This window comes from Marmota flaviventris, chromosome 4 (assembly GCF_047511675.1).
Source record: "Marmota flaviventris isolate mMarFla1 chromosome 4, mMarFla1.hap1, whole genome shotgun sequence".
NCBI lineage: Eukaryota > Metazoa > Chordata > Mammalia > Rodentia > Sciuridae > Marmota > Marmota flaviventris.
In genome coordinates, this window is record NC_092501.1 from 31,032,395 (window position 1) to 31,059,570 (window position 27,176).

At 42.7% G+C, this 27,176-nt stretch overlaps 1 protein-coding gene across 2 annotated transcripts in view; it reads right to left on the minus strand.

Moving 5' to 3' along the window:
• The window catches only part of Dntt (DNA nucleotidylexotransferase), a 37,153-nt gene extending 12,027 nt beyond the window's left edge, over window positions 1-25,126 (minus strand). For both annotated transcript variants that reach the window (XM_027930217.2, XM_027930216.2), the window contains exons 1-8: window positions 24,890-25,126; window positions 10,409-10,583; window positions 9,589-9,717; window positions 8,241-8,411; window positions 6,988-7,059; window positions 5,511-5,634; window positions 1,711-1,843; window positions 415-523 (exon numbers count right to left, since the gene is read on the minus strand). In XM_027930217.2, the coding sequence (XP_027786018.2) occupies window positions 415-523; window positions 1,711-1,843; window positions 5,511-5,634; window positions 6,988-7,059; window positions 8,241-8,411; window positions 9,589-9,717; window positions 10,409-10,583; window positions 24,890-25,092 (1,116 nt within the window). In that variant the 5' untranslated portion in view covers window positions 25,093-25,126. The remainder of the gene's footprint in view (window positions 1-414; window positions 524-1,710; window positions 1,844-5,510; window positions 5,635-6,987; window positions 7,060-8,240; window positions 8,412-9,588; window positions 9,718-10,408; window positions 10,584-24,889) is intronic.
• Window positions 25,127-27,176: the final 2,050 nt, after the last annotated feature.

The following is a 27,176-nucleotide window of genomic DNA, read 5'->3' on the forward strand; positions in this document are numbered from 1 at the left end:
AGGCACAGCGACGTCCCTTACACCATGTGATCCTGGTCTGAGTGGTCCTGCTGCAGCCCTAACTCGTGGCTCTCCTGGATTTTCCCTGGCTTTCCCAGGTGGTTCAGTGCACCGCCTGCATTTGGTTTGGGTGAACTATTGCCTCTGCCTGTCAGGCACAAATGTGTGGCTGCAGAGGCCCCTCCGGTGACAGGGTGAGTGTAAATACACGAGGTACATGTTCATAACAGGGTCTCTAGGGCACACAGCAGGTAAATCTCATTGTGGGTCATGTGGTGTGGGACAATGTCTTACTAATAATTGAGAATTGATTAGATGGTCATCACACAATTATGAGGTAAATAATTTATAAAATTCAGCATGTTAATATGATGCTCGAGTGGATACACATCTAGTTTTAGCATCTCTCCTTACCTTCTTTTCCCATAAGTTTGTCACTTTATGCAACAGTTGTTGTTCTTCTTCCTCTGTTGCTTCTGCGCTGGTAATTAAAAAATCTACATCGTGTCCAATATTCTTACCCCTAATTTTAAAAAAATGGTATAAAATGGAAATAATTAGATTTTTAGCTCTCAGTTGTTAAAAAACTCTATTTGTTTCTATGCCCAAAGGCCAAGGTTTGTAACATAAAATGCTTGTGACATTTTTAAAAGCAAATTATCCTTGACTGTACAACTCTATTCCTTGCAGAATAAATTTATGACACAGGAAAAAAAAAGCCATAGATAGTACATATAGGATGATGGGGGGTTGGGCAGGGGGCAAAATGTAACAAAGAAGATTATTCCTTCTACTTGTTCACTTTTATCTGCAAAACACATAGACGGACAGACAGATACATACACACAAGCACACACACACATACACACACACACAAGCACACACACACATACACACACACACAAGCACACACACACATACACACACACACACACACGACCCGACAATAAGCAAACAGAAGAAGGATGTTCATACACTATAAGGTAGCACTCTTAGAATCAAGACATAAATTAAGGGAATTTTTTTTTTAGGTTCAGTTTTTTCTCACTATTTCCTTTGTCTCAAACCTGGCTTGTCAGAATGGGCAATAGTCACCCGGTAAAAAGATCAGAGGTTGGAGGGATGAATCCTTTATGAAACAGATGCCTTAATAGTCAACCCCTACACACGCTTCTGTGAAGAATCTATTCACTCTTTTATTTGTGACCCAAACAAGATTTCTTGAGCACCTACTTCATGCTGGGCATCATGCACTGGTCTCATGAGAGCTAAGCTCTAATAGCTTAGTGGAGGATAGACATTGGGATGGATTACCAAAAATGTGTGCAACAAGTGGTTGGAGGGTGTCTAGGGAGCACTGAAGAGAGGTCCCCAACCTAGCCTGGGGGAGGAGGGAGTGAAGGAAGACCTTCTGGAGGAGGTGGCATCTAAATTGAGGCTGAAGTCAGCCATGTGACAATTTGAGGAATGGCAGTTGGGGAAGAAAATTCCAACTGAGTGACGTCTCAGAGGCAAGAAACAGCTCTGTATGTGCAGGGAATTTTAAGCCCTTTGGGGATGCTGCAATGAACTGTGAGGGTGGGACACAAGCTGCAGAGGGAAGCCAGAAGCAGACCACAAAATGTATTCTGTGCTGTTTCAGAAGCCTGTATGTGATAGGGAGCTATTGAGGGTACTAGAGCAGGAGAAGCAAAGCAGAGCGTGAGTTACCTCCGGAATCCTCCTGTCATGGTGACGAAGGCATCCGGAAGAAATGCCCAGACGGCCTCTTTAACCAGCACACTGACTGCCTCTGCTTCTGCCCTGGTCACACAGCTGACGAGGTCTTCATAATAGAGGAATCCTGAGAGGTCATTTGACAGGTCAGTGGAGAGAGTGAGGTGCATACAAAAAAAAACTACCTCTGTGGAGGAGATTCTGCCCCCAGATGGAGCTTCATGGCCACAGGCATCACTCTGTTTCCATGGAGACAGAATAAGCCATACAATTCGTCTGGTTGTGGATTGTCCAGGTGGCAATGACTCCTTGGTGTCTGATTGAGAGACTTATAATGTCCTTACTAGAAGGAGATATTTTATCCCTTGGGAATCCAGACCATTCCAGTCTGAGGTCCTAATGAAGATCCGGGCTTCTTGATCCATAAGAAAGGTAATGCATGAGGATTCGGGATGGGAAGATTTAGGATGGAAGACAATGAATCAACTTAAAAAGTGAAAGTTGAGAACTGGAAGAGGGTAGATTTGTGTTTGTGACAAGGTGAAAAGCACTGGGGGCGTTTGGATTGTTGCTTCTTTGGTGCATAAACAAATGAAAGCTCAATGTCTGAAGAGCTAATGACTGGGCTTTTCCCAGAGGAGGAAGGCAGGGAGACATGGAGGCTTATCTCCAAGGACTGGGAGGAAGATTGCAGGGGAGACTCAGTGGGCCTGAGTGACATCTAATTATGCTTCATTCAGTACGAGGCACTGCTCTTCTAATCAAGGTCCCCAAGAGAGGACCATCCAGACTCTGCTGCATCTCTCTAATAACAGGGGCACTGACACCTCCAGAGGCAGCCCATTTCCTATCTGCAAACTCTGCATGGCAGTTCTTTCTTATGACAAATTTGGGCCTACTTCCTTGCAAGTTTACCCACCACTGACACTCAGAAAGGACATCAAGCAAATCTGTTGGTCCTTGTTTCTCACCCCAGGAATGAGAGAGGGAGGTGGTATGGAGGTCATTTGACTTGAACATCCTGTTCACAAAGTTCTCAATCTTCCCTGTTATCTCTAAATGGGGCATGTTATGGTTTAGATATGAGGTGTCCCCAAGAAGCTCGTATGTGAGACAATGCAAGAATTGTTTGGAGGTGGAATGGTTGGATTGTGAGGTGTAACCTAATCAATGGATTAGTCCATTGATATGGATTAACTGGGTGGTAATTGTAGGCAAGTGGGGAGTGGCTTTTGGAGTTTATAATGTGTCCCTGCTTCCTTATTGCTATCTCTTAACCTACTTTCCTCCACCACACCCTTCCATGATGTTCTGCCTCACCTTCTGCCCACAGCAATGAAATCTGCCATCCATGGACTGAGACCTCTGAAACCATGAGCCTCAAATAGACTTTTCCTCCTCTACCTTGTTCTTTGCAGATCTTTCAATTACAGTGATGAAAAAGCTCACTTTAATAGGAAACTTGCAAAAAATGTGTTGGGGGGACCCAAAAGAAATGACTCTCATACTAACGTACCTATACACTGTCCAATACCATGCCAAACCTATGGGACCACTTAGCTTATGGGAGTACTTTCTTGGTACTACAACTTATACTTTTTCTCCTTTTATTTTAAAAAGCCATCTTTTTATAAAAAGGTGGCTTTTTAAAATAAAAGGAGAAAAAGTATATGGGGAGTATGGGGAGTTTGATCTAGAAAGCAATACTTCAATTGGCTCTCATACAGAGAGTGCCATCATGACTGATAAACAAAGTGCAACTCATTTGGTAATCATAAAACTCCTGTGCTTATTGTATGTGAACCAAAAGTTATAATTAGCAATGATTTCAAGAGCATGCAGGTATCAAGAAGGAAGATGCAGGTACTATGATAACTTGGTAACATCCATGAAAACAATTTAGTTGGGTTTTCTTTTTGGTGTGGCAAGAAACTAATCACACTGTGTAATGTTATATATGTGCTGTCATATTTCAGAAACTGACTTTTTGAGACAAATGTAGCATGGGAATACTCAAGTCTCAGAGAACTGAAGTCAGGTGCAATTATAAGTTAAAGAGAACCAGGTTTTTCACCTGACCCATTTATCACACATTGAGACCAACAAAAGTCTTGCTCCAAAGGCTGATTGCCAAGCAGAATCTACAAAATTCTTTTCTCCTGGGGCCGCCTTTGGGAAATGACTCTCAATGTGTATTAGCTTCCCCTTTGCAGAACCCTAAGCAATTCCCATTGACAATTCCAGGCACTGGAGGCTGCTCCAGGGGACGCACATAACCAAGATTTTGTTTTTCTAGTAAATATGATGAGAGGGTATTCCCTGATTTCTACATAGAACTAACATTATTAAACAGTCAAAGGACAGACACTGATTAAATGAATAGCTATTTCATGCACTATGTTGGAAGAGCCCAACTAGAAAAAGAAAAATCCAGTTTACAAACCTAAGGAATTGGAAGATCCTTAGATCTTACTGGCACTTGATATCCTTTCACAGGGGTTCCATCTAGGTGATTTTAAGCATTGAGGGTCCTTACTGTTATTCCAAACCATCAACTTGCCACTTATGATTAATACTTACGTAAATTTAATTTTAATGACATCTCTAGAGCTGATATAAATCAGACCTTTTAAATGTGTACTTTCTGGAGCCCAGAATATAAATACTGGGTCTTTTTTTCTTAGATTCTTTTATCGCCTATGTGACATTATATAATGCTTGTTAGCAATCTTTGAGGAATTAGCACATTTACAAAAGATGAGTTGGGATGTTCTTGGGACCCACCAAGGTTTGATTTGCTTCCTTGATCATTGCTTCTAGTTTTATTCTTTGTTGTCATTGTTTAAGCAGAAGATAGCTGTTTGCTTTCTTTTTTCCTTGGTATCCTCTGGTCCCTTACTATTATATCAGTAAAATGTTGATAATGTCATCACTTTCCGTAACTCCAGAGGCCATAGTGCTGGGGACTGTGACTGTGGCTACCTTTAGAACCACGATTATATTGTATTTCTATTAATATTGCATGGTATTTCTATATGGAATTTTATATTAAAAATACACATTTAAAGCACACAACACATTTTTGACCCTGAATTGACATTTTTTCATTTTTGAAAAATACACCAGAACCTTCCATACATGGAAGCAGCCAAGACACCTTGAGCCCTGGGAGGCCCTGCCAGGCTTGGAGGTGATGGTTACAGAGCTCATGTCTTCTATTCTCAGGTAACGGGTCCTGGTTGGGGAGATCAACCCCTTTTCTGGATTTCCACCATTTGCCTTCTGTTTTCTAGTTTGTAAGGCAGATCCACAGTTGTGAACCACACTGTGGCAATGACTCTAGTTTCTAAGTATTCCTTTCTCTCCAATCCTATGTGTTGACATCCTCTGTCCTTAACGCCACACCCATGTCTCTTACCCAGGGAGAGCCAGGACCCCAGTGTTAAGGGAGTCCTTGAGAACCAGGTCGATATCTGATGAAGAAATGACAGCAGCCACAGGAAGAGTGCCTCTGCTTGGTGCCAGCACTCGGTGCAGGACTTTGCTTGCATTTCCCTGTTAACTGTCAACCTTGCCTCCCTTTCATCAGTGAGGTAACCAAGGCCTGAAGGTTTTAACTAACTTGTTTGAGATCACGCAGTTGGATGGTGCTGAAGCCAAGACTTGGTTTCAAACATCAACAGATACCAAAAAGTGTTCTGGCTCACCCACACGGTCATCAAAGTGCAACTGACTACGATCTCTACCAAACCTGACCATCCCGGAAAACCCTGAGGTTTAAGAGAGATCATTACCTGCTTTCTGCATGTGTGTAAATTTCAGGCTTTTGTCCGATCTTATTTTGCTCAGAGTTCTGAAACCCATTCTGAACCATTTCTCAGATGTCTTCAATCCCACTCCAAAAACAGAAGTGAAGAGCTAAAAGGGAGAGAAAGCCATGCCATTAGTTTCTAAAATAATCACTATGACAATGAAGTGGTACTTTTCAAGATCTCAGGTAACGGATCAGAACTGCTACCCAGTGTCTATGGAATATTCCAACCAGGCAGGTGATGGTAATTTTTTAGTGGATTTTTGTTCCAGCTGAGCATTGAGAGGCAGGCCTGGTTTGCACATAATCAGACAGATTGTCTGTGCTGTTAGTGAGAAAATACCCCTACGGAGCACCCACTTTTACTGAGAGTCTCATGCAGGCAATGCTGCTCTGCACATCTACCTCCACATTTGAAAGAGGGATACTCACGGAGGTTATATAAATTCTCCTCATCACACAGGTGCTAAGAGGTAGAACCCAGATTAAACCCTGATCTATCTGTACTCCAGACCTGGGCTCCTGCTCACGGCCACAATTTAGGCCTGTGCACCATTTCTGAACAGAAGGAACTGGCTGAAGTCAGTCTACCTGCAACTTTAGGGCAGATTAGAGGTAAGCCCTGCTACAGAGTAAATGAGGATGCAGCAAGGAGCTTTTCAGACACAGCTGTGCTCTGCAAGAGCAGTTTGTTCTGTCTGCTTGGTCTTTGTGTCCTTATGACATTTGTAGCCACAAGTGAGAGATTCATGGAAGGAAAGGTAATTGGCATATCACCATCACACGGTGATATGCTGGAACACCCATATTTATTTAGGCATCTTCTTCTTAGAAATCTGCTAAGGGCAAAATCACCACCCTCACTCAAATTCATACGCTGAAGCCCTAATCCCACCATCATGGAGTTTGGACATGGGCATTTTGGAGGTAATTAAGCTTACATGAGGTCATGAGGCTGGGCCCTCATGATGGGATTTGTGCTCTTATAAGACTCCAAAGAGTTTGCTCACCTCTTTCTCAGCCATGAGAATACACAGCAAGAAGGCAGCCATGGGAAAGCTAGAAAGAGAGCCCTCAACAGAACCTGGCCATGCTGGTGCTTTGATTTAGAACATTCAGAATCCAGAACTGGGAGAAAATACATTTCTATTTTTTAAGCTACCCAATCGATGGCATTTTATTTTGGCAGCCTGAACTGACTAATAAAACCAGCCAGTGGGTTATGAACTCCCATTGAAGGAAATTGTTCTTATTTATGTTCTTTGGGAACACAGTGGATTTTAACCTTAAACATTTGTTAAAAAAAAATTGAGATTTGGTTTTGTGTGAAAAATAGAAGAATGCTCAGTAGAAAATAAATGTGATATTTTGCATGCTGTTAAAAAAAAAAAAAACACAGCCAGAATAAGCAAGAAGATTAATTGTAAAACCACTTTCAATAAACATGTAACATCACTTACTTTGAAGGATTTATATCGTTCATCATTTAAGACAGCTTTAACTTCAGAACTTTCTCCATCCTCAATGATTTCCTATGGACAATTGAAAAAGTATTTTAAATTTGTGACATTGGATGATCACAATCTGAGACTCTCACATTTACAGATCGAGTGGCTTGATTCCTCATGACATGCACACCCATTGCTGTAGAATGTTTCCCTGCTAATCTAGAGAAAACAAGGATTTTCCTATAATCCAAAATCCTAGCTCATCATGTATCCAAAGACCTCTTTATGATTCTCAAGGACAAGGATACAGAAGTACTAGGTTCAGATCTACAGAACCCAAACCAAAATGTTTATTGACAAACGTATGTCCACAGATTTGTGATGATTTTCTTTTTAATGGCTATCGACTTGCTAAAATAAGAGAACTTTTCTATTGTGCAGGTTAATTTAGGACCCACTGAAAAAAGCCAGTCCTTGTTCAAGCCCATACAATGCCCTTGGCATCCCCGCCTCTAAGTAAACTTGGGATATTTTCCTTGAATAATGAATGTACTTGACTACACTGAAGCTACCCCTGGGTCACCCACTTGCCTTCCCGAGGAACCTTACACATTGCTAAATACAGAAACAGTAGCTGTCTTTCTAGAACACACAGGTAGACCTGTAGAATCAGGGTCTCCACATGTCATGTCAATCACTGTTGTGGAGGGGACCAACCCTGAGTGGAACTGAGCTGTCCGCACAGCCTGTCGGAGTCAGACCAATCTCCTGCTGGTGAGCTTTCCGTTCCCTTGAGTCTTTCACTGCAAGTAATAACAATATGGGGGAGCTCTTCTTTTTCCCCAAGCTGGCCCCAGATAGCTCCCACTGTGATTATCTTGGATACAAATCATACATGTGTATGCATCTATCTTTTTTCCTATATAAATACATGAATAGATACACGTTGAGATGGAGAGAGATGGCAGATTTTCCTTTCAGTTATGTAGTTAGGATGTTCACAATCCTCTCTGTCTCCATCTCAACCCTTACCTCTTTTTTTTTTTTTTTAATTTTTTATTGTTGGCTGTTCAAAACATTACATAGTTCTTGATATATCATATTTCACAATTTGATTCAAGTGGGTTATGAGCTCCCATTTTTACCCCATATACAGATTGCAGAATCACATCAGTTACACATCCATTGATTTAGATGCCCTTCAATGGATGAATGGATCAACCCTTACCTCTTAAGAGCTGGGACAAACTTCCCTTCACCCTTACCTCTATGATGCTCTTCGCCTTGCCCTCCAGGCAGGGAATTCCCTCGAGGTCCCTCATGCTGATGATGGTGAATGGCAGAGATTTCAGTACAGAAGCGGCTCTCATAAATACCACAGAACAGCTTTCATTTTCTCTAAACTCATAATTTTCAGCTAAGACGTCAAAAGCATCCTGAAGAATAAAACCAGATAAACAAAAGTTCTGTTTCTGAGCCCCGAGCCAGTGTTCCCTTGCAAATGCCTCTGGTTGTCTCTCCTTTACATAGTAGAATGCCATCTGATGGCATTCCTCCACGGTGGGGAGCAGGCCTCCAGTACCTTTGTATCCCTCCCCCCGCCCCCCGTGGGATCGCATGGAGTTGAACAGAAAAGACGGGTGTCGCGTGCATAGTGAGGAAACTGAGTTTGCTGCAGTTAGGTGTTCAGGAAAGATTCAGCTCACCACATCCCACTGGCCATGACTTGGCATGATTCTTGCCTCTTTCCCACAGCCTGTGGCAAGCGTTCTGCTGTGACCACTGGGCATTTGTCTCTTAGTGTGTACACAGAACACAGCTGGCACTTAACATAGGCTTGATAAGTAAGTGGGTGCACTTATTGGTCACACTGACCGCCCCTCCAGGGTTAGCTAAGGTGGGGCATGTTTGCACTGCTAGGAGAAGAGGAAGCACCTGCTGTGTGTGACATCACGCTGAGAGGGCCCAGGAGCTGCAATGTCCTGGTCTTCCTGGCAGATATGGGACTGGAAGTCTAGAAATGAGCAACTGTGTGTTTGATATCGTATGGCATGTTTTATTCAGGTGACCATTGACCACTAGGCTAGCAGTTGTGGGCTTGCTAGGGTCATTTGAAACACTTCAGGGCGGGGCAGGGCTTCAGAGATGATCCAGCTGAGTTCTCATTGTCAGGATGAGGAAGGTGAGGCTTAGGGTAACGGACTTGCCCAGGCTAGTTGACATCCAGCTGGAATCAGGTCTGTGGACTCAGTCTTTTGGCTTCTAGCAAAGGCTATGGATGCACTGTTGCTGGGTAATTTGCTTTTACTCTGTTTTGCACTGATTACAGTACTTCATTTTTCAGAATATCTCTTTTTGCAAGTATTGTTTCTATTAATGACAACTCTCAATAAATAGGAATCTCTACATAATATTATCCAAATGTATTTTTCCAAGAAAGGAGACAGATGAAGAACCAGAGATCAGGCTAGAGGGATGGGTGTGTGTGAGTGTGTGTGTGTGTGTGTGTGTGTAGAAACCTTTTTCAGATTTCAAAAACAACTCCCATAATTTAACTTGGAGACCCACAGAAAGGTACCGTACCGCAAGCCCTTCATTGGCAAACCCTCTTACCGTGAATACTCTATTGCAGTTGTTTAAAGTTGTTCTTCTCTGACATGAATACTGAGAGATTGTTTGCACAGCAGGCGGTGGGATCCTCTGAGGGTCTGAGTTGGAGTGGTCTGGGCTGTCTCTTCTCACCTGAACAAATGCATAAGCGTCCATGTTAAGCAACAATTAATAGCCAGGTATATAGGAGGAAACAAATTGAAGGCAGTTTGATGGATAGAATTATAGGAGCCTCAAATTCCATGTTACATACATCTCTAATGTTTAAATCTGCTATCCTTAACATGTATTTTTTGGAAATCTGGAAAAAAAATACATGAAAAAGGATCTCCAATGAATTATCATTTTCCTTTTCTGTGAACTTACGTTGTTATGGTCCAAGCCCTCTTCCCCCAAGTTATGGCACTAATGCTCAAGATTTTGGCATTGAGAGCTAAACTTGACTTTTCTTCCTTAATGATCTCAATAAGGAAAAAAAAAAAAGGAACCCTTTATTTTTCTGGCTCCCAGAATATCCAGGCTTACATATTTTTGAAATATTTGTGTATAAATGTGTTCATAAAAATAGCCTCCATGTACTCAGTGCCTGTACTTGCTATCAGGCCCTGGAAGGGCTGTCCGTGCATGTTATTCTCATCTTTGTGCTGTGTCATTAGGTGGCATTAATGTTGTATCACAAAGGAGAAAACCGAAGCCCAGCAAAACTAAGGTCACATAGGAAGTAAACCAGGAACTAGGATTTAACCCAGATCCATTGATTCTAAAGCCCATGTTGTTTGTCTGCCAAGCAAAGAGCAATGACAATCACAACCAGGACACTCACAACAAGCTGGTGTTTCCCTGTTGTCTCCACTGGTCTCCCTGCCCCCATGCACTCTATCAGCCAGGAGATGTCCAGCAGCTCCAGCTGCGAGCTGGCTTTGATGTTCTGTATCTGAAGCCACTCCAGGACATCGGAACCCGAATTGTTCTCTGCTACAATGTGGGTGACAGAATCACTGGAAAATGCAAGAGAAAGTTATTGGCTTAAGTAGTTTTCAAAGTCAGAAGCTCTCCTCTGTCCTTGAGGTTTCTACACGTTCCATCTGATGGAGAAAGACGCCCACTAGACCAGACCCTAGGCCCAAGGAATTCGGTCCTCTGTGCAAGGCAATCCTCTCTATTTTAATTAGTGAAGCAACCAGGGGATATGTGTCACATGTCAGATGCAAGAAAAATTAAGGCAATATTAGCAAGACTGTGGTGTCAATGGAAAACCAAGGTCCAGGGAAGATGGAAGATGAAATTTTTCTTAAGGTGACATCTTGCACTCTATATGTGGTTTGGTGTGCCATTTCACTTTATTTGTAGAACATTTTAATATAGTGGCTTTCCAACTTGTTTAACAGTGACCCACAGTTATAAATACATTTTATATCATAACCCAAAATTCAAGTAGAAATAGACACAGATGTAGGTATGCTTACCTGACTTAGTCCACTTGAGCTGCTATGACAAAATACCTTAAGTTTATAAACAACAGAAATGTATTGCTCATAGTTTTGGAGCTGGGAAGTCCAGGATCAAGGTGCTGGCTTATTTGGTATCTTGTGAGGGACCATTCCTTATAAATGGCACCTGACAGGTATCTTCTTATGGTCAAAGGGGGAAGACAGCTTTCTGGAGCCTCTCAGGGCATTAATCCCCTTGACTGGTGGAACAACCTTCATGATCTAATCACTTTCCAAAAGTCCTACCTCATATCATCACCTTGGGGGATTAAAATACAAATTTTTGGAGAACCCAAACATTCAAGCCACAGCAACATCCCCATGGATTGCTTTCACAAATCATTAATAGTTTGTGACCAACTCTGGGGGAATTTTGCTTTGTATGTCTTGAAGCACACTCTTGTGATGTCATCTAGGCAGGGCTCTCTTCCCTAACAATGACTGGACATTTCCCGTGGTTCAGACTCTGTCCAGGTGCTTTACATACATTCATTTAATATTCACATATCTCCACAAGTAATTATTATATTATTCACACTTCAAAGACAGAAAACTGAAGAACAATGATGTTAAATGACATCTCGAAGGTCACACAGCTCTTAAATGGTATACTTTTTGATTGACTTAGGGCAGTTGTGTCTAGTTTTCAACAAGTCTTCATAGTTAGCATCATATCATTGGGCCCTATGATTTTTAAGGCCCTTTCCTTTCAAATTGTCTATAAATCTGGGAAATGGTGAAGGCAAACCAGGCATTCAAGAGAAAAACAGAATTATTTTCTCTTCCTTTTCCTGCTGCTCCTCCTGGACTCTCTCTTCTCCTTCTCCTTCTATTTGACTGACTCTTTAGTCCATTGGGTATTTGGGGTTTGTGGTTACATGCACAGTCTTAGATTCCTTGTGGTGGTGGTGGGACAAAGGGCATGAAAGAGGAACAGGGAAGTTTCTGGTATCAGTGTCTCACATGAAGGATGGATAGTGATGCAGTCTGTGAGGAGACCCGAGGCAGGGACAAGATCTGCAAGTGGGGTTAGAGAAGGGAGAGCTCGGAGGGAGCTGGGGAAGCAGATGGCTTTGCAGAAGAGGTGGACTTGTGTCTGGTCCTAATGGATGAGAGGGAATAAGGCAGCCAGAAGGCAGAGCTTTGGCTTCTCCTGGAAGAAAAAGGGTCGAGAAGTCAGAGGGGCTCAGAAGAAATGGCCTGGCCTGGAGTGGAGAGGCTAGGTTGGGAAATAGTTGTAGAAGTGGCTGATAGAGGGGGCATGACTTTACACAGGGTCTTATGAAGCCATAAAGGCTTTTGTGAGCAGAGCATCAGCACCGTGGTGTCATTTTTAAAGGACGGATCTGGTACACACACTGATCTGGAAGGGAGAGTGATGAGTGGGGGATGCTTGGGGAGCTGCTTAGTGGGTAGAACTGAAGTGGCACCCCCTTTCTCCACAGAAAAGCCCTCTTCACCATGGCTGATTTTAGGACTGTCAGCAAAAGAGTCCATTGTCTATAAACCTCCTATTTTTCATGTCACCCTTATTACTCCAGGTGCTGGACACCCCCTTACTAGTTTTTCACAAACGTATCCAGTATAGTACTTTGTAGAACTGTGCAAACAAGGCCTCTGGCCTTGAGCTGGGCTTCACAGAGATGTCTACATTTTTCAGATAAGTTACAAATGGGCCCATGGTAACAGCTGGCAGGGGGAGGCTAGAAAGAAGAGAAGAAGCTCTCCCTTTCTCAGGTGTTGTCCTTGAAGAGTTAACTTGCCTAGAACAGTGAAAGAAAAAGCTGCTTTTATGTGAACTTCTGCAGACTGTGAACTTCTGAACCCCTCCCCTTACATGCTGGGTATAAAACTCTGAAACTCCCTGAACTCGGGGTTCAGGAGATTAATTGATTACAGCAAAAGCTCTGCCCTCTGAACCTGGCTGCAGCCAAATAAAACTGTTTCCTGCTATCTTTGGTGCCTTGCCTCATTTGTCCCTACAACAGTTAGTATATCTCTATTTCTGCCCTTTAGAGAAAAGCATTTTTATTATTATTATGTTAATATAATATCTATTACATATTCTTATTGATTATAATATATTGTAATAGATATGAATATTTATTATGTTAATATAATATCTATTACATATTCTTATTTATTATAATATTATTGTAATAGATATGAATATTTATTCTTCTGATAGGGTTTTCCCTAAACTCAGGGAGAAAGGTGTGCTGAGACGAAGTCTCCAAAATTCAGAGCCTCACCATCTCTCTTACCATCAACCCCGCTGTCCTCCTGGGATTTCCTGGACAGTGTGGCCATGTCCAAGCTCATGCCATTAGATGAGAACCACGTTCGCTTCTTATAAGCAAATGTGTGGGTAATGGGCTCTACATCATTATGAAGAAAGACTGATTTTAAAATTCCAATTCCCACTCATTATGCAACTAGCAAACAAAACGAATCAAAAACAACAATCATAAGCACACACACACACACACACACATACAAAAAAAAAAAAAAAAAGGCAAACAAGACCTCTTAAGCCAGTGTTACACAGAGTTGAAACTGGTTCTCAACAAGAGCAAAATTTTAAGTTGGCAATTAGAAACTTTGATAGTAATTTGACATTGCTACAGTATTTTTTTAAAAATGAAAACATTGGTCTAAAACAGTCCTTTACCACAAATAATTAATGAAATATGAATTTCGGTGATAGTCTCTGTTCTGGCCCAGCCTTTGTTGCCCATCTTCTTGCCCTCCTTAGTTTGGCCGGCCCTCTCTACAAGGCCACGTGGATCTGGGCTACAGTGTGTGATCAGGGTTGTCATCATGTTCCTAGGTCCACCTCTGACTGGGCACTGGTTACTTCTGGTCCTGAGCCCTCTCTTAACAGCTACCAGGAGACATGTCCCCTCGACTGTGTTCTACTGATAACTTCTTATGCCATGTTCCTGCATCTGTTTGTCTTTTTGCTGACACTTGGGTTCCTTTCTACTCTGTGATCTCCAAAATTGAAAATATCATTAATATTGGAGAATTATTTTGTGTCAGATACTGCGGTTGGCATATTTCATATGTTCCTCACTTAATTATGAACACAGCTATGAGACAGGCATTACCATCCCCGTTTGAAAATGAGAAGAGGAAAAACCTTGGACACATTGAAAATTTCACCCTGCCAGTAATTGGTGGAGCAGGGATTTGCTCCTAAATCTGCTTTAATCCAAAGCCTGTGAGCTGCCCATCTGTGGCTGCCCATCTGTGAGCTGCACTCGATCCAGGGCAGTGGTGGGAGCTGCTCTCTTCCCTCCCTTTTGCAGAAGGAATAATATCAGAAAGGCTGTTGTCATAATAAGAAGACTGGTTTCCTCCGAAAGGCAGAAATGTCAGTGGAATAACACTTCTTATATTTCACTTTTAGATGCAATTGCCCCATTGCTGCCTCTGTCTGGACCACAATTAGACAGCTGGCCATGTAGAACTGTCCCAGAGAATCTGAAAGACAGTTGCCATAGCTACACACCAAGATGGAGGATCTATAGGGAGGTTGCCAGGCGCTCTGGGCTCTGGGTTTTGCCTAAGTCTCAGAGTGTGCAGAGGAGGAGCTCTGGGCCTCATTTTCCAAACAATACCCTCCTTACCATCCACTCTCCCAGTCCAGCTTCACTCTGTCTCTTCACCTGAGTCCTCTGGACATAGTCCTGCCTCTGCCAGGGACATTTGGAATGCCCGGATGTAGGGGAGGGGGCAGCTGCTATCAAACAATGAGCAATAAATACTGATATGTACGAAAAAAGCTGGAAAGAAATACTCCAAACTATTGGCAGAAATGATAACAACTGCACGTGCGCACACATGCACACACCCACACACATCCTTACTTAACCCTCACACAAGCCGTGTGAGGTGGACTATGTCGGTTCAGATGAGAAGATGTCACATTAAGCCTGGAGAGGTTATGTGAGGCCAGGACACGCGCAGGTGTGCCTGACCTCGGCAACCTCTTAACATTTTGAGACTGTGGTTAGACCCTGACGGAGGTTTTGTTTCTTTGACATACTTTTCTATACTTTGCAATTTCCATCATGAACTATCTACCATCACTTTTTTGCTTACGGGGAAATATATACATGGATGTCATTTTAAAAGGCATATAAATTCAGGATAAGACTGAGGTAGTTGCTGCCAGGCCCCTGGAGGCCTGAAAAATGACAGAACTTTGGTCGGACCCTCAGGCAGCTGCCCTCAACCTCTCCCAAAGACCCCAAGGTGCCTCTGAGATGGCTCTGAGATGCAGTGAACTCAATTCTCACCTAATTTCTTAGTCATGACCCATTAATTGCTAATGTCTTGAACTAAGTTTGGGTGACCTTGAACCAATTATAGCAGTTCTGACCTGGGATGTGTTCCTCTGCTTTGTACAGGGCCAAAGATTCAGGGTCACCTCTTCCAGCTAGTGATAGCTGTCACGTGCCTGGCTTGGTCCTTGACATCCCTGAAGGTAGGGGAGTGGCTTCCTCCATGAGTTATAACCGAGCCTAAGGCTCAGTGCAGGACAAGGACCAGACTCGGAGTCATGGTCAGTAGATAGAATAAATAAACACATGAGGTAATCAATAGCTCTAAAGGAATGTCTCTCAAACCCTAATGTCTACTAGACACCCCCTGGGAGCTAGGGTAAAATTCAGATTCCTGGGCCCCATGACCAGAATTTAAATTCCCTAAACCTCATCTGGGACCTGCTGATATGCATTTTGACAAGCTCCACGGGTGATTCTGATACAGCCAGTCTAGTTTTCTCTCACTGTATATTCAATGATCCCCAAATGTAATGGTTAGAAAAGCAACAATTTCACTGCATCTCTCAAGTTTGCGTCAGGACTTCTGGCAGGCATCTGTTGCTCGATGGTGCTGACGTTCCACATGGTTTCACTTGACAAGAGCTGTGGTTTAGATATGGTTGAGTCTGTCTCCCAAGGGTTCATGTGTTAGAATCTTGCTCCGAGTGTGACAATGTGGGAGGTGAAGGAACCTTTAAGAGTGGGACCTAGTGGGAGGTGATTAAGTCACTAGAGCCCTGTCCCCTGAAGGAATTAATGTGATTTCATGGGACCTTAACAAATTACTCAGCTTTGGGCATTTTGTTATCGCAATGAAAAACAAACCAACACAGCAAAGATGGCTAGAAGGCAAGCCTGTTGCCACTATGGACCCAAGCACGGTCACACGGCTATTTCAGCAGGAACTCAAACTTCTTTACACAGGGCTCTGGCATCTCAGGATGAGTGTTCCAGGTAGGAACCCTTTTACAACTCAGCTTAAGAAGTCGCACACTATCACCTCCACTGTGTCCTGTGAAGCAGTCACCAGCTCTCTCAACTGCCCCAGTCTCCACACTGACCCTTGGGCTCAATCACAGTGATATTTTCTAACTCCTTTCTCTGCAGGCACTGAGGTAATTTTAGGGTGTACACAGTTGAATATTTAAAATGCTTATGTGTTTATTTATACCTATATTACTCAATTATGCATAACCGATCATGGCTTTTATGGATATTATTATTGGTTTTAAGATATGGTTGCTCTCATGGAGACGCAGGAAGGATTTTCCCTGAGAGTGTTGGCGACTGCTTCGATCAATAAGGTTTAGGGGAGGTAACTGTGTGACTTTTCAAACTGGGTCACCAGGACCACTCACTCTGGGACATCAGAGCTTCCTGTAAAGAAAGAAGTTTTGTTTTGTATTGATGTATTGCACGAGGAGTTGAACCTGGGGCAATTTATCACTGAGCCACATACCCAGTTTTAAAAATTTTTTTATTCTGAGACAGAAGTCTGAATTCCTGCTTAGTCATGTGAAAGTGATTGGGTCAGTTGTGGCAACTTAGCCTAGTCTTCTAGCCATCCTGTTGTGTTTGTCTGTTTTCCATTTTCATAACAAAACACCTGAGGCTGGGTAATTTGTAAAGAAAAGAGGTTTACTTAACTCACAGTTCTGGGGGTCCAAGAGCATGGCACCAGCTTCTATCCTATTGGGAGGATAGTTCACAATAACTTGTCAGATACTCCATGGAGAACTAGAGGAGAGGAGCTCAAGGACATGGAAATGATAATTACCTAATTTAATCATTACACATTGTGTACAGGTATGGAGTTATTATACTGTTCCCTATAGAGAAGTACAATTATTATGGATCAGCTAAAAACGTCAGGAATATAATTTTACATGAAAATTCAAAATCTATTACAAGAATTGTGCATGAGGCCTTCATGTGCTCCAAAGCCCCGGATCATGGAATTAGCTCATAAATCTTAGTTCTGAATTTTTCTCTCAGATACCAGTTTCCCTGGTCTTTCAGCCTCTCTTTCCTAGCTGGTCCTGTCTCTTTCCCTATAATTAGAAGTGTCCTTCATGATCAAAGAGGCAGCCGTGCCTTCCTTGGAGACAGACCCTCCAGCCCATCCAGGCTCTCTCAGCCCTCATGGATGGTCACCTGCTTTTATTATTGTCTTTATAACTGCTCTGTTTCATGGGGAAGGTCATTCTTGATTCTTCCCATCTGCTGTAGGACTTATTTTGTAAACAACGACTTTAGACATTTACAGTTAAACTGAGCCATTGAGGGCTTTAAAAGCCTCCTGCCAGTTTCTGAGTTGTTTCAGGATCCTTAAATATGAAAATAAATAAATAAAATCAGTTTAGTTTGGTCTGACCCCTGGCTCTTATGAGCACCAGTAAAGACAGATTTCTATTTCTAACCTTGCTCTCCTTATGATTGAGAGGGTCTCGCTCTGATCTTTTGGCCCACCTTAAATGGGAGTATGACATTTTTCATTAAAGTCTATGAATTTTGAAATACAAGTAATTTGAACAAGCAAGGGTAAAATTACATTCTTTGCTCTTGAATTTATAAAAAGTATTAGGTTGCTAATAAGAAAAATTATTAGCAACCTAATAATTGTAGGGGAAAATGTTTTTAATTACAAAAATTGCTCTTGGTAAACACAAGCTTTTCGGGCTGTTTCATGTTCACTGGGTAAATTATTCTCAGAGCAAATATTTCTTGAAGACTATTATGTGTAAAAAAATAAAAATAAAAAAAGAAAGAAAGAAAAGAAATGTCTAGATTCCGTGGAAGAGGTCTACCTGGTGGCCTCATGGAGGCAGGGAGGCATAGCTAGATGAGATAAAGACCCAGGACTTCCAACAATGACTCCCTCACACATCTCCCCCACACTCCAGCTAGCAAGTCTGTCTTCTAAGGTCTTGGTAGCAGAGAAATGTAGGGGTAAGGTGAAAAACCAGCCTCTACCTCAGAGCAAAGCCTGTCTAAGGAAGGGACATGACCTTTGTCCTTGGAAAGACCCACAGAGCACTCCTAGGCACATTCCCACCCTGCTAAGTTGTTTATCTACAAATAACAGGAGAGATCTGCAGTACCAGGTGTCCCTGACTCAGTCAGGCTAGGTGGGGACCCATAGCAACCCCCTAGCAGCCACCAATCAGCATGAGACAGGGAAATACCTGGGATGCCAGATGACCCTCCCAGTAGTTTATGGTGGTTGATAACGTGTTGGGAAACCATGTAATTCAGCATGAACACCCCTCTTGGCTTAAACCAATCAGTTCAAATGAATCCCCCTCTTGTAGTAACCAATCACCCCTACCCAACTTGTTCCCTCCAGTGAATGTGCTAATCAATGTTAAGAGTTGTTGTTTGATTTTCCTGCAGTGTGTGATGATTTGCTAAGAGATGCTATGAAGTATGTAGGGTCCTTGCCTTCCCCAAAGAGTGTATAAAACTGCTGCAAACCCTGGGCTCGGGGGCCTCTCAGCGTCACCAGTTGCTGTGTGTGCGGAGGACTGAGCTAGCTCGCAATAAACACCTCTTTGCTGCTGTTTGACCAGGACGCAAGAAAAGACCACTGATTCCAATTAAAATCAAATTAAAGCAAGCTTATTATTTCGACCGGCTGGGCTGCCTCTCCCAGCAAAAACCATGGGAACAAGACAGCAGCCGCAGCTTTCTTGCAGCTTTACAGCCCAGAAAGTTACACAAGGGGGGTTACAGATGACAAAACTCTGAGGAACGTAACACAAATGGTAGTTTATATTTTTGCTGGCTCCGACATCAGAATTTATGAAGGTCATTATGAAGCCATATTTAAAGTTAGGAAGTCAGTGTAGTTAGGTAAATCGGGTCTAATATTGAGTAAGATCCAAAATGGAGGCCATGTTGAGAATGAATTCGGGGGGGCGGGGGGGGGGGGAAAGCAGAACAACTCTTGGAATGTTAACGAAGTCCCTAAATGCAGGACAACTCATGGAATGTTAATGTCCCCAAGGCCCAGAGCCCATCCCAAAGAAGTATTAATAAAACAGCTCCCAGCAAACTTGAAGATGCTGACTCATATTCCTTCCTGCCCATATTACTCCTTTGGCCCACCTGTGCCCCACCCTTAACAGAACAAAGGACAGGAATGTGACAGGAAGGGGAGGGGGAACCAGATAAAAAGGGAAAACAACCGCACTTCCACTGATTCCATCTCTTGGGTCCCCTTCTTCCTTGGGAGAAGTCTTTTCTGCTGTCCTTTAATAAAGCCTCTACTTTCCACTCTGAGCTTGCCTTGGCGTGCTTCTCTGGTGTTATTCTTCAACATTGGGGAAGCAAGGACTTGTCACCGGTCAACAGTGGTAACAATTAGAGCCTCAGAAAGGGTCGTTATCTGGCCAGGGAAGGCCAAAATTGATGAGGCATCACTAAAGTTTCAGAGAGGGCTGCTATCTGGTCAGAGAGCCAGGCATGGGTGAGTTCAAGGCATGGGCAGGCATCCAAGCAGGTTCAGAATTTGCAGTAATTTATACTAAAAACCGAAATTATCTTTTCATGGCTTTGTGGCGAGATGGCTCCTAATTTTAAGAGAAAATCAGGCTGGGTCTATCACTGCTTACATTGATCTTGGTCTCTGGTCTTTTGGGGGGTCCCAAATTAGAGCATAACAAGATAAAACATCACATCATCACCAGCAAAGGTTCTGTTAGTACCCATGCTACAGTTTTTGTCAGGTTCTGGAAATAGAAAACAAGCAGACATGAGTGGGTAAGTAAGGAGTTCATTAACTGTAGCTTATCTAGAGGAGAAGAAACTCTGTGGGGCAAGTTAAAGTAAGGGTTCCATGTAGGAGACCCTCACCCTCCTGCAATTGGGATTGAGAGTTTAATCTCCTTGATGTTGATGTTGCATTTCAAAGGGATTGAATCTAGTTCTGAGTGGCTGAAGATTCCAATCTCAAAGAGGCAAAGAAAGGGATGATAAATGCAGCTTTCTACAGCAATTGTCTAAGAGAGGGCTCAAGGACACTTCTGCAGGGTGTGTGTGCCTGTGCAGGGTGTGGGCTAGAAGAGCATCCAAGAGCTTTCTCATTGCTGGCACTTTAAAGTGGGACCACCCCTGGGATGTGGCCTTGAACTGCTAGAAGCCATGATAGAGCTTGGTCAAGGTGAGTCTCTGCCACCGTCCAGGTGGAAAAACATGGATTTTTACTATCTTGTAATTCCCAAGGACTTAGTGTAAGGGTAAAAGAAATTGAAGTTAAAGCGTAAAAGTTAAAGGGTAAAAGATCTGGTGTTGTAAAGTTTCTAAGCTGCAAGGTCTGAGTTAAAATGTAAAGGATTAGGTATTGTTAGGTTTCTATGCTACCTGCAAAACCTGAAATTTCTGAAGCTGTTAAGACAATGCTTGGAACTGCCCAGTAAATATTTCCCCTGACTATTTGGTTGTTTAATAAGGGCTCTGTGTGGTCGCACGTAGGCATTGCAGGGCCTGGACCAATCAGTTTAAATGTAACCCCCTCCTTAGGAATGACCTATCACTCCAGTCTGACCTGTTCCCGCCAATGAATGAACTAATCATGTTTAGGAGTTGTTGTTCAATTTTCCCGCGCCTCATGATGATTTGTTCTGATGTATACAAAGCCCTCCGCCCTCCCCAAAAAGTGTACTTAAGCAGTGCTCAGCCCCTGCTCGGGGCTCTGGGCTGCTTTCCCTTCTTGAGTGGGCACGGAGCCCCAGCATGCTGGTTCAATAAATCCCCCTTCTGCCAATTACATGAGTGGTCACTTGGTGGTCTCTTTCTCCGATGTTTCGCGGGACCCTTACATTAGGAGGCACTAGTCTGGGGACAATGAGTGAGGCAGAAGCCACATTTTAAATGTTATAGTGAATGCATGGTAAGTACAAGCAGCCACGTTAGATAAAAGTGAACCAAAACAATATAAGAAGGCTAAAAGTACAGAGCTAGGTAGACAGAATTTTTTTTTGTTTGTTTTTGTGGTGCTGGGGATTGAACCCAGGGCCTTGTGCATGTGAGGTAAACACTCTACCCACTGGAACACTTGGAACACCCTGGTAGATGATGATATGATGATGATGATGATGATGATGATGATGATGATGATGATGATGATGATTTTAATTCTGGCTGACAACAAGGTACAATTCCTGACTCCCCTGACTGATGGAAAACTCATTCCTTGTAAGACTCATGTCTTCTACTATTTTATTTCTCTAGAAACTGACAAATTCTGTACAGGGTGGGTATAAAGAAGCCCTTTACTCATGATGGCCTGATGCTGTATCTTGCTTTTATTGAGGATTCTGCTGTCCATTGCGGGTAAGTTACGGAGAGCCCCACAGGTGTCATCTGGTAGGTTCCTAGCTGTTTGAGAAAAGGAGTGTAGCAAGCGTGAAGCCGCTAGGTGGGTGTAAATAGGGAGTGCCATCCTTCCTGATCACAGCTCTCTGCCTCACCTTAATGATTTGGGTCAGGCCACAGAGGGGAATTTAGTCAATGTTTTTGTAGAGGAGAGCAGATGACAGAAGAAGGTTTTCAAATAGCTCCACATATTAGAAGCCAGGAGGAAACAGAAGCACGGCCAGCAGTAGATCCTGATCCTTCCCCAGCCTGTACTAGAAGAGTGGGTGACTGTGAAATTGCTCTAAAATCTAGGATACTATTCATGAAATAAAATTCGATATCTTTTTAACCAGTGTGCAAAAAATGCCTCCAGGTACTTGACATCTCCCCTGATTTGTTTCAAGAACCAGCTTCCCGAGGCGCACTGAACAGCATGTCTTTTGCAGTATAACTTAAATATTAATGAAGTCCCACCCCATTGTGATACTTGCACGGTGGAGATAATGAAATAGCTGTGGAACATTCTATATATTAAGATGCACCATTTCTACTATAGGTATTCAGGCCCAGGTTTTTTTTCCCCCTCAATTTTAATCTTCTTGAAAGCCAAAGAGGGTGTGAGTAAGTATGGAAATGGCTGCCTGTCTCAGAGCATGTCATTTTCTTTTTCTTAGCTCCTTTGTCTTTGGATTTTATACACTAGGAAAGAAAGGCATAGACTTCACTGTTGAGAAGTCTCTTTTCTTTTAGAAACCACATTTCTTTGATAGTTCCATTTTTAAAACATATGCTTACTGCAAATAGATTTGGAAAAGACAGAAAATACAAACAGCCATAATCTTTCCCTACTACCCCCAACCACCCCACCCCAAATAACCGCTTGCAACATTTTGATGGGTTTCCTTCCTGTCTTTGTTTGATTTGCTTCTATCATTCGACCTAGTTCACAGTGTAGAGAGAGAGAGCCCGCTCCTTAAGGTTTTGCTGTGCACCTCAATGCACCTCATTAACAAGAAAATAATTTTAAATTTATCAAAGCACAGTGACATTCATCATCTCATTTGGTCATCACACCAAACAGACCATTTATCAGGAAACCAGGTCAGTGAGAAAATACAGGATCTTGTCCCACCCCACATGGCCCAGAAGGGTCCAATTTGACCCAGGATTTGAGATCCATAGATTCCTTATCTAGAGATTTCAACCTACAGTAATTTTTATTCTTTTCTCCAATTAAAGTCTATATATCTGAGACAGAAATTCTGTTTGAGAGCGAGGACTTGCACTTCCTGTGGTTTATTTTTGCTCCATAGAGTGCATTTGTGTTTAGTGTGCCTTCTGAGCCACCAGCCTGGGAACTTTGCCCCATCACATGCACAAAGCCGTTTGCTCCCCAGACACCCATTTCCTCTGTCACTAGAACAGTGGGGCTGGGTCCCTAGCAACAGGCATCTGGGGCACCCAGTTGCCTCTTCGGTTCTTCTGCCAGCACAAGAAACTTGCTGCCCACCATCTGCTTAAGTACCTGCTTCAGCCACCTCGTACGTATCCATTGCTGCACTGTAGCTAAGGCAGCGAGGTTCTGCAGGATGCTTGGACCACAGAGAGCTTTCCATCTAAGGGGTGTTTTGACCACCTGGCTGTGCTTACCTTCCTCTCTGAGCCTGGCTAGATTGCTTTGCTGTGAAAAGAAGCCCCATGTTTACCAGGACTTTTAATTTGTTAATTTTAAAAATATATTCCTGTTTTCAGCCTCTTAACCTATAACCCTTTCCCCTCCCCATTCTAACACTTTCTGTAAGCCTCTAAGATTAGGCAGACTTAATAATTAGGTGAAATTCAGGACTTCATGGAAAGGATTTTAGAGAATGAAATTGAGGCTGGCTACAGAGGCTTTAAACAAAGGAAGAAAGGGAGAAAAAGAGACATGGGAGAGATCATTGGAAACTCAGGAATTTCTGAGCTGGACATTTCAACAAAAAGAAAAGTCACTATTCAATGAATGATGGAGCTGTGAAATTTAACAGCTGATTACTGATTTTTGGAATATGTCACCCCAACACTTTGAAGCTCACACTTCTTCAGCTAGAAATTCTTGACAGCTTTATTTTCAAATACCAAAGACTATTTTTAAAATCAAAATGTCTTTTCACATAGAATTCTTATAATTTTTTCTGAAAAAAAAAAACAAACATTGTGGTCCATCTCTTCCTTGCACAGTCATAGCCGGTCAATTGCCTGGATCCCCACTCTGTCCCCGTGGCCAGTCCTTGGCAGTTCTGACCTGGGACTATATTATATCATTTCTGTCAAGGTTCTTATACCACTTACTTCTGTATTTTTGTTCTGTTTTCTCTTCATCTATTTGAGACCCAGTGGAGAACTTACACGCCAGTGAGAAAAACAACAAGATACCTGCTGTTGAAGGATTAGTGGGTGAACCAGTCCAGGTGGCCCAAATGGTTGCTTCTCTTTTCTCCTTGCCCAGGCTTAGATCACCTTGCACAAGTGGGGTGTCTGCCACCCCTCGACGGCTGTCATTGAATCTTTATCCAGCCTCCCTCTCTGAACCTCACCTGGACTACTCTTCAGAAAAGCATGGTTGAGGCCACATTTGGATGCTGTGGTGAGCCAGCTAGTCAACCCACCTTAACCCATCATAGAGAGTGGTCCCCTGAGCACCACCAGATATTTAGACAAGAGCCAAGCAACCAAACCACCCTTTCTGCCCCAAAGTAGCTGATATTTTTTGGTGAACTTGGTATTTTGTTCTATTTGGTCAAAATTGAAATCAATGCTGTCCAATTAGCTTTCTGTTTATCATCCCTAGAGAACTCATCTCATAATATATGTGAAAGATTAAAAATTTCACCTTATCTTTTGGTGCCAACTAGTTTCAAATTTCGCTTCCCTTAACTGATTGACTCACGTCCGTTCTTTGGTTTCAGATCTATCTGCTGCTCTCCCAGTGGGAACAATCCTCCTCCATAAGTGGAAGAAAACCCAGGATCCTTGGGTTCCCATGAAGCTGTTCACACAGCCCCTGCTCATCTACCAAATTTAAGTTTATCAAAGCACACTGACATACATCATCTCATTTGGTGAGATGAATTGGTGGTGTCCTACCTGAGCTCATTTTCAACCCTGAACCCCTTCCTGCGGGCCAGCTCCATGAAGAAGGCTCTGCGGGTGGTACCCATTTTCTTCTCCAAAATGAAGAGGACCAAATCTCGAAATCTGATGTCATGAGGAGTGGAGGTCATGGAGGCCCCAGTTTGCCTGGGTCTCTTCTTCCGGGGACCCAAGTGGGTGGTTGGCAGTGGATCCATGGGGAGAGACTGCTGTGCCCCTGGCTATGATGTCTCCAGAGTGATATCTCCAGAAGTGAGGGGGAAGAAGCCCTCCTGCATAAGGGCTCTGATGTCATCGCACTGGCAGATTCTGCAGGAGGGCAAGGCTTTGTGGGCACTGCCCCGGTAACAGCTTCCTGCTGAAGGAATTTCTATCTTTGTTCAGTTTCTTCATCTTAACTCTTGTTTCCTTATGCATAATCTCATTAGCTCCTCAGAACAGAAAAACCTTGGGAAGAAGGCAGGGAAGCACCCTTGTTTGCATATTACTTACTCATATCTGAATGGGTTGGGGGCCTTCTGTTGTCTTCATTTATTGATCTTTTGAATTCCCAACTCACTTGCTTTCTCTTCTTCTCAAAAACAGTCATTACTGCAGTTTGCATGTGTGTTACATGTTGCATGTGCTTGCTTTGATTTTACATAAAGGACATGGCTACATTTCTTACTCTGCTTGTCACCCAGAACTTCTTTTCAGATCTGTGTTCTACTCTGCTGCTTCTGCTTGCTCCACGGTACTTTGTGGTGGGCATCGACCACATGTTCACTTATGTGGGTGCATTTTATAAGTAAGGAAACCAAGGCTCAGATAAATACAAGATCACAGAATAAGGGGCTAAACAAGGTCATGAATTCAGTTCTTCTGACTTCAAGTACAGTTTTTGCAATGGACTGAGGTTGTCCAGAGTGTAGTCTATTCTATAACTCTAAAATAGTTATATAATCTGTCTTTTGAAATAGGCTGTGACTTCAGCTAATAATCACTTTCACCAAGAATCACTGCCATAGAAAGATATTTTCATTACTTTCTAGGCAAAATGAAGTTTGTGACTTTCATCCACACACTTGATCTCATTTCCTGAGCACCTACTATGTGGATAAGCACCTACCATTTTTTGCTAACTAAATCCTTACAGAGCTACTGTCATGTAGGTATGGCCACCCTAATTTGTTTTTTGATGAAGACTACAGAGTTCATAAATGGTGACAACTAAGAAATAATTGAACCAGGATAATTAAAATTATCTAATGAAGAAAACACAGTCTTCACCACCAAGAAGCCTTCCTGTACACAGGTCTTCCCCAGTAACAAACCAGAGCTCTGCCCACCTTCCCTGCCATATTACTTAGGACTCTGACTACCTCCAAAAGCACGTGAGCACCTCGCTGTGATACCAGGGAAGGAATGATGGAGACACCTTCACGCATCTGCAAAGCTCTCCATGTTGCTCAGGAAAGCAAACTTGGAAATATTCAGCTGCAGGTTGTAGAGTAATAGATTTCAGCTCTGCAAATAAGAAGTTTTTAATACAACTGTCAAAAATATAGGGAGCTGCTGTGTATGTGGTATGTTAGAAAAGTGTTCAAGCAGATGCTGGACAACTCTTTATTGAAATATTACAGAAGGAATTAAAACATCTGGAAGGGTCTTTAGAGATTCCAGAATACTAGGATTGTTTGCTCAAGATCAATATTTGGAGAAGAAGCCATTTGGAGCCCAGTTTGCTAGGTGTTTGGTTACTGAGGTGATGAAGGCTTTATGTCAGAAGCAGTCCTAGCTACCAGGTGGTCTCACAGCATGGAGAAAGCAAAGTAGTCTAGCCAGAGTCTGGGGTGGTTGTGTTCATTCCCAGGGTGTAGCCACGGACTGGTAAAGGTGTGCCACCCAAACAGTAAAGGGACAGGGCGATAGTAGAGAGTTGTAGATAGGAGTTCAGGCAATGATGTCAGACTGGCCATAAAAATTCCACTTCCACTATTTGGAAGCTGTGACCTTGAGCAGGTTACTTAACTTCTTTAAGCCTCAAATTTTTCTAGCTGTAAAAGGAGGGCTGAAATAGCCATCGAACCTGCTAGGCAAAGTGTTTTACACAGGGGAAGCATTTTAAATACATGTCACCAGCAATTTGTGTTTTATTTTTAAAGCTGCATCCTGGTTCAATCTGAAATCTGATCTATATGTTTTATAAAACTATTGAATCATCAAAATATCACATTCACCAATGTCATGATTCATGTTTTGAATCACTTATATTGAAAAGATTACCAACAGTATTGATTGA